Genomic DNA, 14220 nt, shown 5'->3' with positions numbered 1-14220 from the left:
CCAGTCAGGTGTGTTCCTGCAATGTCCTATTGTTATTGTCATGTCTTTGCACTCCCCTTTACTCATGCTCTACTTGCACCACAACCCTATGCAGTATATAATGTAAATGTTATAAAGTCAATCTGCTGCCTGTATGTAATATGTTTATGTTTGTGTATGTTTTGCTGTATATATAGGCTACAGCTAAAAAAAAAGGGAGCAATTTAATCACACATCAGATCTCTCGAATTATTCATGTTGAAAATCTTTATTGACATACATTCTATAATTTGTTGAGAACAAAATTACATAACAACAGTCAGTGGAAACCAAAATCATCAACCCACTGAGATTCAAAATCACACCGAACGTCAAAGTAAAAAACTGAAATCACAGGCTGATCCAACTTGTGACTCAGTAGTGTGTATGGACCCACGTGCCTGTATGCGCTCCAGATCTCCTCCCAGACCTGGATCAGGACATCAGTGAGCCCCTGGACAGTCTGTGGCGGCATTTGGCAGCGTCGGATGCACAGATACATAACGTCCTGTTCAGGTGCTGTCTGTTGTCACAACAACAGTCACTCTGTTGTCATACACACACACACACACACACACACGCACACGCACAAACAGGACAGGCACCCTGAGCAGTTTGGGATTCGGTGCCTTGCTCAAGGGCACCTCAGCAATGCACCTTGGCAGTGCCCAGCTACCGGTCCGCACTCCATATTTGGTTTGGACGGGGACTTAAACCACAGACCCTCTAATTCCCAACCCAAGTCCCTATGGACTGAACTACAGCTTGATACATTTTCAGTCACAGACCTCCATTTAAAAAGATTTTGGTTGTTAGATATGATTAAGACCTAAATTCTATAGTTTTTTTTGTGGAGACCCTGTGAAACTCCCTCATGGACCCCTGGGGATCCCTGGTTGAGAACCACTGCACTTGAGCCTGACTGATTGTGTTGAAGCTGATACAGGAGGGAAAAAAAGATAAGATGAAAACTTTACTTGAACTTTCTGTTTCTTGTCCTTCCTCTACGCCCATACTTGATTGATCAATACCAGCTGCACTGCTGCTGTTCAATGATTAATGCTCACAGGATGATATGAAGCAACATAACTCAGGCCAGAGTTTAGAGAACATGGATTAACCTTTTGCAGAATGATCACACATAGTACAGTTGCATAGAGTCTTATAAAGTGTTTTATGGGGTTTCTCTTTATCAATACAAAGTTGCAAGCATATATATTTCATGTCTGTGGAACAATCATGGGTGGATTATGAGACAATGGGCCCCTGGTCACAGACGTGAAAAAAGGCCCCAGCACCTCTCCTACACAGGAGCAAGACACACACATGTGGTGGTGGTTTTGGCTCTTTTTTTGTTGTTGTTTTGCATCTTTTTGGGATCATTTTGTGTCCCCCAGTGGTTGTTTTGTGTCTCTTTATGGTTAATTTGTCTCTTTGTAGCCATGCCGTGTCTCCTTGTTGCCATTTAGTGTCTCTTTTAGCCATCTAGTGTCTTTCTTTTTTATAATTTTGAGTCTCTTTCTGGTTGTTTTGTCCCTTTTTGCAGTTCATTTTTATGTCCCCGGTCAGTGATCCCTCCATGGGAACATTGTGGTATAAAACCTAAATGACACTCAAATGACATAAGTTGTTGGCTTGTGCAGCACATCCTGACTATTGCCGAAGTGGCATTGAAATGAATCCATATATCATAAATGTTTCACTAATTTTCACTAAATTTCGCAAATGTATTTGCTTTGCACTGACTTGTGTGTTAACAGCTTTTTCATGTAACACTTTAAAACAAACGGTTCACAAAGTGCTGCATGGAATTAAAATAATAGGACCTAGTAAAGCATAGTGCACTGGTGTGCTTTTCAGGAATGCCCTGTTAACACACACACACACACATTAATCCATACTTGGAAGCAGCCCAGTACTATCAGTCTAGCACTAAGCAGCCCCACTGGGGCAGGTGTGGGTCATGGGCCATGCTAAAGTCCACCTCAGTGGTGATAATAAGGGAAGGGCAAGTGCTGCTCTGTCATTGTCCACTTTCAGAATTACACCGCCAGTTCAGAGATCAATCTTCCAGTAACAAGGCTGAAGTTAAGAACTGGGGGATGATAATGTCACGAGCAATCCATACAGCTACAGTAGGTAACGTATATACAAAATAACTTTTTATGAAATTTGCTGAAACTCTCAATATATTCTGACAGAACATCATTCATTGGAAAAGAGACACTGGCACTTATCTGGGCATTGCAACACTCTGAGGTATGTGTGGGGGGTGGAGTAAGAGCTTTAGTGGTGAACACTGATCATAATCCCATGACCTTTCTCCACTCACTCCCAAACCCAAATTAACGGCTTATGCGTTGGTGTCCTTTTCTCCAACCATTTTATCTTGACATACCACATATGAAAGGAGCTGAAAGTACACTGGCTGATGGCATGTCTAGAGCTATGTCTGCTTATGTTAACTTGTGTTTTACCTCCCTGCAGTGTCTCTGTCCATCCGCTCAGGTTTTCTTCTCTCTTAAATGCTTCCTAGGTACCAAGGTTGCTGAGGGGGTGGCGTTGAGACTGACTGCAAGTGGACGCTCACATGTTAACAGTAACACACCAGAGTGCATTGGGTTATGATTGCTAGTTGTATGTATTGTTTTGGGTATTGGCATGATATTGTAGCCGTGCTTGAATTTTTGGGTATCCTGGTGAGGACCCCCATTCTTAAGGGAGGGAGTGTCCCACTCTGCCCGTCAATTATCTTAAGGGGGATTAATTGTGCGGCAGACCCTACGCTAAGCATTTAAACTTGTGTAGTGGTGTGTCTGTCACTCTGCAGTTACACCTCCAAAACACTAGTTGGCAGCAGAGGCTTCTGTGAAGCGCTGTAAGGTTTAATTGATTCAAAACACACCCAAAATACACATTTAACACAGCTTAATAGAGACAATTTCAAACACAAGTACACAAATTATCTTACTCTGCTGTATGTGACCGCAGATGCCGGGAGGTGGCTGGTAGGTGGAGCTGGGAGGGTCATCTGGTCATACCTGCCCACCTGGGTGGGGCTCCCAGAAGGCAAAACAGGACCGCCTCTCTAATCAGTAACTCTCCCAGCTGGGCCTGCGGCATGCTCCTCAGCCTTTGTTCTTTACCAGGAAACACTGCACCATATTATCACTCATCCACTCACTTCTTACATGACTGGTCCCTTTCCCACTTACGAACTCCACCATTTAGTTAATATGTTTCTTAGTTAACGTTAAATAAATCATTTTTTGATTGATATATGTGTGTGACCTTTATTTTTTGTTGCCATCTTTGAGCCAGGCGGTAACAATGAGACAGATAATGTGAAAATCATGTTCCTGTAACATAGTCGACAATCACTGCTTGTGGACAAACTGTGGACCCACCCTCCCTAGTGCATGCTCTCACTCAGTCAAGCTCAATATCTTCACCGTGTAGCTTCATGAGGAGCTTGCCAAACATGAAGGCTGAAAAAAAACCAACCACTTGCCATGAAACAACTGTCTATCCTTCCTTCTCCAACAACGTACACGGCAAAGACATGTAAGAGGAAGAAGACTGCCAGTTTTCTTGTAGAGTCCAAGCAAGGTTTTTGTTGTCGGTCTTCTTCTGTTTACTTGTCTATGCTGCGTACGCTGTTGGCATTAGAGACTTCTCCTGAGCTCTGATTGGTTGTTTTTCATTCCGTTTTTTCGTGGATTCTTGCAAATACTGTTTGAGGCATTCAGGATTCAGATGAACATGATTTTTTTTCACAGATTATCTGTCTTATGTACTGTCAGGATAAAGTGACAGTTTCAGCAAATATGACAAAAAGTTATTTTTATAAAAGTCACCTACTGTAGCTTTAATTGAATCAACTAATATTCTACATAAATCTTATTTTGAAATATACTATTATAACCTCACCATGGGCTGACATTTTTAAACCCACGGCTCGTTCTTGTTTACCTTTTTGTGTGTATTTTCTGCTCCTATTCATGTCAAATTTTCTATGAATTGTTTCTTATTTTATGTTAGAAATACCAAGTCCAAAGGTTTTTGTTTTATTTGTGACAGGCTGATGTCATGTTGATATTTTCAGCTTATATGAATAAAAGCAACAGCAGAGGATCCATCAGGAAGCACTTTGACTTTGATGTCATGTTAATTGCACAATTATGGTTAAACCTGCTTTCATCAGGCTCAGACTCCCAGACGTAGAGGCACACAAGGAGCACAATAGTCACAGTGTGCTCCGCTTCATATCACATAACATTTATTTCTGTGTATTGTGCTGCACACACACACACACACACACACACACACACACACTTACCATTACTCTAGCCATTGCCTGCTACTGGGCTTCCTGCCTTCAGTGGGATCAAAAGTCTGTAGCAGTTACTGCTCGAATCAAAGAACCTGTGGGTGTTAAAGATCCATTGTGTAGGATTTGGGGTATATTTTCATTAGCTTATAACCACCTGAAAATAAGAATTGTTGTGTTGTTATGTTAGTATAAGCCATTTATATCCACATATGGGTCGTCTCCCACCGAGTCCACCATGTTGTTTCTACAGTAACCCAGAGCAGTCAAATCAGACACTGACTCTACATGCCCGGTCTCACTCCGAAGTCGTCAATATCCGGCGCTTAGGCAGTGACTTGCGGCATCAGACACTGATGAAAAAAGTTGAAATGAATCACCTGTTGGTGGTGTTGATAAATAATACACCAATTCAGACTGAAGTTCCTGAAAGAATTGAAGTTTATTAAATACGCAGTTTTGAATTTAATAAACAGGAGCACAGATTTGAAACAGCTTAGATAAACATTCTCTGGTGCTTATTAGCTTCATTGACTCCATGTTGAATGCCTCTCATCACTGTCTCTATAACAATGATGTGTGCTTAGTGTGTTTGGATTATGGTTAGATTTGCATCCAACCATTAGCTTCCCCAGAGAACCAGATGAGAGCGAGCACATGTCGAGCACAATGCACAGTAAACAGCACCCTGTGTGAACAGTCCAGGTGCTGCTCGGGTTTTTGTCAGAGTTTAAAAGGCAGCAACAAACTGTGACTTAGATGGGTTTGCCTTCATCATCCTGTTACCTTTTACTGTGTGTTTATCCATTGTTCATTTTGTTGTAATGGCTCCTATACTTAACCTTTCTATTTGTTCGTGAAGAGTCATCACCCAGTACAAATATTGCTCTGCTCTAACAGTCATCTTCTGTAATGTGTTCAGGCCAGATGATAATAGGAAATAGCAAAGAGTGTTGATTGGATCAGTAATGAGAGGCACCATTGTTTCAGAATGACCACACTATTTCTTGGCCAGGACCAGTAGATGACTGGAGTCTCCACTGTTTGCCCTGCAACTGTTCCCAGCCAAGAAAAAAATCAGCATCTTACACAACCATAAAACAGTAAACTGTTGTTTACACTTTGGTGTTGCATGGATTAAACAAAAGTGATGTGTTTATTGGGCGGCATGGTGGTGTGGTGGTTAGCACTCTCGCCTCACAGCAATTGGGTTGCCGGTTCGATCGCGGGCGTGGGAGCCCTTCTGTGTGGAGTTTGCATGTTCTCCCCGTGTCAGCGTGGGTTCTCTCCGGGCACTCCGGCTTCCTCCCACAGTCCAAAGACATGCAGATTGGGGACTAGGTTAATTGGTAACTCTAAATTGTCCGTAGGTGTGAATGTGAGTGTGAATGGTTGTTTGCCTCTATGTGTCAGCCTCTATGTGTCTGGGGTAGGCTCCAGCCCCCCCCGCGACCCTCAAGAGGATGAAGCGGTTAGAAGATGAGATGAATGATGTGTTTATTAGTGGTGCCAGTTGACAGACTTTGAACTTTTTGGACAGAGCCAGCCTAGCTACTTCCCTCTGTTTCCAGTCTTTACGCAAAGCTAGCTGCTTGCTTCAGCTTTATTAACAGCTCAGGTGTACATCCCAAAATGTGGAGCTGCTAGTCCCAGCACAAAGTGATTTTACCTCTGAGGTTTTGTTACAGGTGCAGAGGCATTGATGTGTATTACTCAAACAATATTGCACTGTTTCGATAATATCGTCCCATCGTGCTAAAAACAGTATCATGTTGAAGATGTGAACAAATAAATCATTACCACCAGAGGAGGGCAAATATTAAGTACAAAGCTGTAGTGAGTGGGTGCTGTGACCAATGATTCCGGTGATGGAAAAAACATGTGAAGGGCTTTTTTCTTTTTCGGTGGTTCAAATGCGTCACCAGTTCAGGGCGTGTTCCTCCCAACAGGGTCTATATAGTTCTGTGATCTCTGCCACACAATACACAAAGCATTATTGCAGCCTCCTCTCACACACAACAAAGTAACCCAAAGAGCTCTCATCTGAAATATAAAATGCAGGCTGAGGAGTACAATCGCAGAGGTAATCATAACTTCCATTTTACTACTGATTTTGTCTGCCCTGCGATAGTCTGGCGACCTGTCCAGGGTGTACCCCGCCTCTTGCCCGATGTAGCTGGGATAGGCTCCAGCCCCCCCCGCGACCCTCAAGAGGATGAAGCGGTTAGAAGATGAGATGAATGATGTGTTTATTAGTGGTGCCAGTTGACAGACTTTGAACTTTTTGGACAGAGCCAGCCTAGCTACTTCCCTCTGTTTCCAGTCTTTACGCAAAGCTAGCTGCTTGCTTCAGCTTTATTAACAGCTCAGGTGTACATCCCAAAATGTGGAGCTGCTAGTCCCAGCACAAAGTGATTTTACCTCTGAGGTTTTCAAAACCAATTATTTTAGGCAGAGAGAAGACATATTACGAATATATAATATTTCACACACACAAAAAGTAGGCCTGGGCTAAAGATCAAAGTCGTCCACAAATCACCAGCAGCAGACTTGTTAGCTGCTGTATGAGACGCAGCAGGTGGCAGCAGTTTTTGACACTCTGGGCAACTACTGCAGTATGAAGAGCAGGAAAGGGCAGGTGGGAGAGGCGGTGTACAGGTCAAACAAACACTGGACTTTCACCTGGGAGACTCGTGTCCTGCGTAAAACCAAAAGTCTTTACACACGGCTGTGGCTCAGAGGTAGAGTGGGTCGTACACTAATTGGAGGATTGGTGGTTGGGTCCCTGGCTGTTCCGCTCCGCATGTCAAAGTGTCCTTGGGCAAGATCCTGAACCCAAAATTGCACCTGATGGCTGTTCCATCGGTGTGTGGGTGTGAATGGTTACTGAGTAGTAGGTGGCACCTTGTATGGTAGCCTCGGCAGCGTAAGCACAATACGAGGCCTGACAAAGGTGTACACCACTTCCCACTGAAAAGTTGTGATCTATTAAAAACAGACTTGATGGGAGAAACTTTGACCCAAACCAAATGAACATTTTGGAGACTTGAAATTGGCGATGCAGATGGTGAGGCGGAAGTCTGATTGTAGAAACTGTCAATATTTTTGACGCACGCATTTTTGACTTTTGTCCATACGTACATTTTTAGTATGGATCCTACGCATTGTTTTATAAATGAGACCCCATGTTGAGAACCATGTGCTGGATTAAACTACTGTGCCAACCATATAAGATACTTAAAATTAGCTCCATCTCAACCAGCTACAACAGTAAAATGAAGCAGTAGGCCTTTTAACAATCTAATTATGCGAGGGCAAAAAAACAACATCATTATCGTTTTATATAATAAAATGTAGTTGTACCTATTTTTCATATTCAGGTTTTTATGATAAAATAAGTGTGATACAAACAATTGAAAAGTCACTGTAATAAATTGCAAATATGTTTGATCTATTTCACAATACACTCCAAATCCTTCTTTAAATGTATGGTGTCAGATCATATGTAAAATATATTTCACATACATAGGAAGTCCTAGTACAGTATATAAGCCTATCATTTTGCACATAAAATAATAATGATAATAATGACACTGGAGTTATTTTCTTTCTATATAGAGATGATTGTTACAGGTGCAGAGGCATTGATGTGTATTACTCAAACAATATTGCACTGTTTCGATAATATCGTCCCATCGTGCTAAAAACAGTATCATGTTGAAGATGTGAACAAATAAATCATTACCACCAGAGGAGGGCAAATATTAAGTACAAAGCTGTAGTGAGTGGGTGCTGTGACCAATGATTCCGGTGATGGAAAAAACATGTGAAGGGCTTTTTTCTTTTTCGGTGGTTCAAATGCGTCACCAGTTCAGGGCGTGTTCCTCCCAACAGGGTCTATATAGTTCTGTGATCTCTGCCACACAATACACAAAGCATTATTGCAGCCTCCTCTCACACACAACAAAGTAACCCAAAGAGCTCTCATCTGAAATATAAAATGCAGGCTGAGGAGTACAATCGCAGAGGTAATCATAACTTCCATTTTACTACTGATTTTGTCTGTTGTTAAATTTCACTGCAGGTAATGATAAGGAAACATAGGAATATGGATATCATTCCAGCTGTTACAGTGTCTGTTACTGATCAGGTAAGGAGCTGGTCGACTACATCACACAGTACCTGGGCTCCATCAGGGAGAGACGGGTGATTCCAGATGTGAAGCCAGGTTACATGAAGGAGCTTCTCCCCGACACAGCGCCCACAGAGCCGGAGGACTGGGAGAGTATCTTCAACGACATTGAGAAAGTCATCATGCCAGGAGTAAATAATGTCATCCATTATTGTAACATGTGAAGGTAGGGTGCACCTTTCCCTGTCTGCTTTATAAAGTATTTTCTCATCTTCTTCTGCAGGTGGTTCACTGGCAGAGCCCTCACATGCATGCCTACTACCCCAGTCTGACTTCATGGCCTTCCATGCTTGGAGACATGCTGGCTGATGCCATCAACTGTGTTGGATTCACCTGGGTAAGGTACACTATTTCTCCACTACACTACCTAAACACAATGGAGTTACACCATCTGAAAGTTAAATTGTCTGTCGCTGGTTTTGAACAGGCCTCCAGCCCAGCGTGCACAGAACTGGAGATGAACGTGATGGACTGGTTGTGTAAAGCACTGGGGCTCCCCTCCTTCTTTCTGCATCACCATCCTGACAGCAGAGGTGGAGGCATTCTGCAGGTCTGCAGCACTTTTGACTGGTCATTTTAAACCCTAAACCTTTACACGGTAATCTCTGGTAACTTATTACCTTTTTCTTCTACCTGACCCTCCTGTTAGAGCACAGTCAGTGAGAGCACACTGGTCGCTCTGCTGGCAGCCAGAAAAGACAAAATTACGCAGCTGAGGGAGGAGCTCGACCAGGATGTAGATGACTCGGTCCTAAATTCAAGACTGGTGGCCTATGCTTCAGACCAAGTCAGTGTCAGTGCTCCTTGTACAATACCCTCCTGTCAATCAGATTAAAGAAAAGCTGATATGATGTGTGATTGTTTTTATAGGCTCATTCCTCAGTTGAGAAGGCAGGTCTGATCTCCCTGGTGAAGATCACGTTTCTTGCCACTGATGAGAAGTTGTCTCTGAGAGGTGACACTTTGAGACAAGCCATACAGGAGGACAGGAGGAGGGGACTGGTCCCTTTCATGGTTGGTATTTGATGCTGAGGGATGGCGTGGGTATAATAAGAGTGTATATGTGAAAAGAGCAGCGTTTGTGTCCTGTTAGATTCTAAAGCCAAACCCTGTTCTTTTTTTCTAAACCCAACCATGTGCATTAGTTGTTGAGGGAAAAAAAAAAATCAATTTGCGTTATTGTACAGACGTAGTGCATTTATTTTGAAAGAGACTGTATGTTAACAGTAAATTTCCTGTGAAAACAGAAGTGTATTTTGAAAAACGACAATGCATGTAACAGGCAGAACTTGACACGGCGTCCCATAACGTTAACAAATGCACCCAGGGTACGTTGCACATAGTATCTGGACGTGGAAAGTCCATGACCAAATGTCGATATGTGACAAGGTCGCAGTGAGAATGTTTTGGACTGGCAACTATTTTTAAAGCACACACTATTGTACTATAAGATATCATATTTTAGAATCTTTCTTGTTGGTACATTCAAGCAAAATCCAAAATCTAAGATATGAAAGTCAGTTGTCAATTGTGCAAAAATATATATAAAAGCAGTGTGAACTTGGGATCACCTCGTCGCATTTCAACAAGACACCCCATAAATGTCTCAAGTGATTTCATTTAAATCATTGTTTAAGAGAGGGAAATTTAGAAGACTGAAAAAGTTACACAAATGTATGTATCAGAAGTTGTTTTTTTCCTCTCCCATTAATCATCTCGTGACCCCTCAGATTTATCTTGTGAATCTTTGGAGGGCTCAACCCCTTCATCTGGAACAACTGGTCAAACTAAAGCAGTTAAAACTGGCCACATCACCAAAAACGTAATCTAACAATGTTATGAATAAAAATATATCAGTCATGGGACATTTTTCTGCAGAACATCTCCTTTTACTTTAATACTGTGTGTATGTATATGTTGCTGATAATACTTGTGTGTTTACCTAAGTCGGCGTTTTAATGCAGGACTTCAACTTGTAATGGAGAATTTTCACATTAATGTATTGATACTTTGACGTACAAGATCTAAGTACTTATCCCACCTCTACAAATACCTTGAAATGAAAAAGAAACAATGCTGCTTCAAAGGTGAAAATATAAAAAATGGTCAGTGATAAAATGTAATTGTACAATTTGTAGAGCTAAGCTAAAACTGCTGTGTTTTACACTGAACATCACATCTTATATGTGATTTTGTTTCTCTCCTGTTCAGCTATGTGCAACTTTGGGAACCACAGGAGTCTGTGCCTTCGACAACTTGTCTGAACTGGGACCAGTCTGTACGTCTTCAAATTTCCTCCCAATAATGTCTGTTTAAACACTGCCTGGGAAGTCAAACATTGTGTTGTTGCACTGAGATGCAATAGGAGAATTACAGTGCTTGTGTTTAAATGTTTATCTACAGGTGCAGAAGAGGGACTGTGGCTCCATGTTGATGCTGCATACGCCGGCTCAGCCTACTTCTGTCCTGAGCTCCGCTGGTCCCTGCAGGGCATTGAATTTGCTCACTCTTTTGTCTTCAACCCCTCCAAGTGGATGATGGTCCATTTTGACTGCACGGCTTTCTGGTAAGGAAGAACACTGAAGCCTTATCTAACATAACCTCAATAGGAAAAGTAAATCTAAATTAAAATAAAAATAGGTTGATGATATGGTTGAACTTTGTTTTTTCAGGGTCAAGGATAAATATAAGCTCCAGCAGACGTTCACTGTTGATCCTGTTTACCTCCGACATGAAAACTCACAGGCAGCCACAGACTTCATGGTATCACACTGTCATGTCTTCACCTAATTCAAGACTCAGTTATCATATTGGATCATTTCATGCTATGACCTTTTTCTCCTCCTGTTGTTCAGCACTGGCAAATTCCTCTCAGCCGACGTTTCCGTTCTCTCAAACTCTGGTTTGTGATGCGCTCCTTTGGACTTAAAAACCTCCAGGCTCATATCAGACATGTAAGTGGCATTTAGTTCTCTTCATGCAAATTTTCTTAGGAATAAATATTTTAAAAAATATCACATAAAGACCTAGAGTCTTTATATAGGCCTGACATCTGCTTAAAGTTGGTACTATTAAGGTGGAAGCCTCCCCTTAAACTTTAGATTTCCCAGTGGATTCTTTAATTACTAGACCTCTCTGAATCTCTCCATAGCAGAAACTCAACGTGCTTTAGCAAAATGATCAAAGACCAGAGGACAGTAAATATACAAACATTAATTATATTTATCAGTATATATAATAAATGAATTGCCTGTTTTCAACCTTGCATCATTGAGGATTGAGGCTTTTGGCTCCCAAGGGCTCAACCAAGTTGAGTGTTGCTGCTCTGGAGCTTGAACCAAGAGTACAAAGGGAAATACAATCAACACCTTGCCCGAGGCACTGGTGGAAGTTAAGTTATATAACCCAGACTGTGAAATAACATTTGTGACTGTATATAAATTTTAATACCAAGATATGGTCTCTATGTTTCCCTGTGGCAGTTTTTGACATTAACTGATGTTTCACTTGTTTTATTTATTCACTATTTCTATTTTAGTCTGTTTTATTTTAGTCTGCGTCTGTCTTGTTGCTTCTGGGTTGTCTTACCCATATTCCATCCAGGGTGGGAGAAGGGAGGAGGAGAAACTTTAAAGACTGTAAGGACAATAGGACCCTTATATTCTGAACCTCTTAAACCTTTCCCCTGACATTCATTTATTCATTCATTTTCCATTCCCGCCTTCACTGTTGTGGGTCGAAGGGGGACTGGAGCCTATCCCAGCTGACATTGGGCAAGAGGCAGGGTACATCCTGGACAGGTCACCAGACTATCGCAGGGCTGACACACAGAGACAGACAACCATTCACACTCACATTCACACCTACGGGCAATTTTGAGTCACCAATTAACCTGCATGTCTTTGGACTGTGGGAGGAAGCTGGAGTACCTGGAGGAGACCCACACTAACACGGGGAGAGCATGCAAACTCCACACAGAAGGGCTCCCCCACCCAAGGGTTCGAACCAAGTACCCTCTTTCTGTAAACAATGTTAACCATTGCATCACCATGCCACTTTCCCCTGACAAATACCCTTAATATCATAATTTAAAAAAGAAACAAAATAAAAATAAAAACGAATGAAATATGCAAGACCACAATGAAGTCCAGTATTACCGGCATATGTAGAAGCTCATAAGATGCCGTTAAACTCATCTCCCGTACTGGGAAATAAAATTTTGATCACGAATAAAGATGAGGACTCAGTATTTAGAGTGTATTTAGTTTCTATGACAACCTGCGGTATTTTCTTGGTTTTAAGTTTCAGTTTTTACATGTATATTCATTTGATTATTTATTTTGTCTTTTCTAGGGGATTGAGATGGCGAAGCTCTTGGAGTCTCACATAAGAAGTGATCCAAATTTTGAGGTTCCTGCAGAGAGGCACCTCGGCCTGGTGGTCTTCTGTCTGAAAGTATGTGGCACAAATTTGTACCGTTTGTGCAGTAAACTTTGTCAAGCAACATGTCTTTCACTAGCTAATCATTGTTCAGACTTCCCAGTCACACTTCGTTCAAAGGTGAGTTATTGAATAAGGTCAGCCGGCTTTAACAAGCTCAGGTCAGAGTCATATCAGTGATTGTTAAAGAGAGCTGAAACCTTGACTTGATGTCGCTGAAAATGCTTCAGCTTTGTTCTGGAGCTGTTAGGTTTTTATGGGCCTGCAGTGATTATGAATATTTTGTAATTTTCTTATTCTAGGGAGGAAATAATTTGACCCAGGAGCTGCTGAGGAGACTGACCCGGTCAGGCACCATGTACCTCATCCCTGCAGACATTCACACCAAGCGTATCATCCGATTCACGGTGACCTCACAGTTCACCACCGCAGATGACATCCTTAAGGACTGGAACATCATCTCCAAAACGGCTTCGGCTCTTCTGGCTGAGATGCAGGCACTGAATAATGCAGACCAACCAAAATTAGGGAAAGACGAGGTGATAGACGAAAACCAAGACCCCAACTCAGGCACCAAGTCTGAGGAGAGAGATGATGCTGCCTTCAGTCTGGATAAGGCTCAGGTGGAGCTGTGGATTGACAAGGCCTGGAATCGATCTCGGAGACCAATGCGGTCTCTTAGCTGTAGCAGCGAGCCGTACACTTACACTGGGCCGCTGTCTGGCTATGACTTCGACACAAGGCCTGGTCTTAAAGATGCTGCAGGAGCCCTCCCCAGTGCGCCATCAGCAGCAGGATCTGGTCCTATGTTTAAGATCACAGAGATGCCTTCAAATCTTCTGGGTAAACAGGTCCTGAAAAAGCTGACAAAGTTCTACAGCGTGCCCAGTTTCTGCAACCAGTGGGTGCAGTGCGGCCGGCACCAGCTGTGTTGCCCCGTGAAGGTCTCACAGGGAACTCAAAAACACTTGTCCTCCACCTGCAGAAGAATAAACTGTATCTCCTCTTCTCCTGTAACCAACACAGCCCCCTCTCCTACTCCACTGGAAACTGCCACTGCACCCAAGCTCCTGTAAAGATGCTGAAAGCAGTGTACAATAACACACACACACACACACACACACACACACAAACACACAGAGTAATTCAGCTATTTAATAATTAAGCAATTTACTACCAGCTGTGAGCCGGCATATCACCATCTAACTGTGTCAATGATTTGGGATTGCTTTGCTCGTTT

The 14220-nt window shown here is 42.3% G+C and overlaps 1 protein-coding gene across 2 annotated transcripts; it reads left to right on the top strand.

The window, feature by feature from the left end:
• Nucleotides 1-2065: 2065 nt before the first annotated feature.
• hdc (histidine decarboxylase) lies at nt 2066-14087 on the top strand. Of its 2 annotated transcripts, none has more exons than XM_049601198.1 (13): nt 2066-2153; nt 2555-2617; nt 8499-8671; nt 8764-8877; nt 8968-9090; nt 9190-9327; nt 9411-9554; nt 10752-10818; nt 10944-11106; nt 11213-11303; nt 11396-11494; nt 12894-12995; nt 13283-14087. In XM_049601198.1, exons 3-13 carry the CDS (start codon nt 8582-8584, stop codon nt 14054-14056), a joined length of 1905 nt encoding a protein of 634 aa, XP_049457155.1. In that variant the 5' UTR covers nt 2066-2153; nt 2555-2617; nt 8499-8581; the 3' UTR covers nt 14057-14087. The 2 variants fall into 2 exon arrangements, with proteins under 2 accessions (XP_049457155.1, XP_049457146.1); XM_049601189.1 differs by having other exon boundaries at nt 2068-2157.
• Nucleotides 14088-14220: the final 133 nt, after the last annotated feature.

The sequence above is a fragment of the Epinephelus fuscoguttatus genome, linkage group LG2 (genome assembly GCF_011397635.1).
Source record: "Epinephelus fuscoguttatus linkage group LG2, E.fuscoguttatus.final_Chr_v1".
Lineage (NCBI taxonomy): Eukaryota > Metazoa > Chordata > Actinopteri > Perciformes > Serranidae > Epinephelus > Epinephelus fuscoguttatus.
Note: the sequence above shows the minus strand (reverse complement) of the source record. Positions and strands in the feature narration are given on the sequence as shown.

Bases quoted from the DNA above. Each gene is read 5' to 3' on its own strand.
- hdc (XM_049601189.1), top strand. From the start codon at position 2,121: ATGATAATGTCACGAGCAATCCATACAGCTACAGTAG. The intron at 9,555-10,751 runs GTTGGTATTTGA...TCTCCTGTTCAG, and splicing joins GGGGACTGGTCCCTTTCATG to CTATGTGCAACTTTGGGAAC. The intron at 11,107-11,212 runs GTAAGGAAGAAC...TTGTTTTTTCAG, and splicing joins TTTGACTGCACGGCTTTCTG to GGTCAAGGATAAATATAAGC.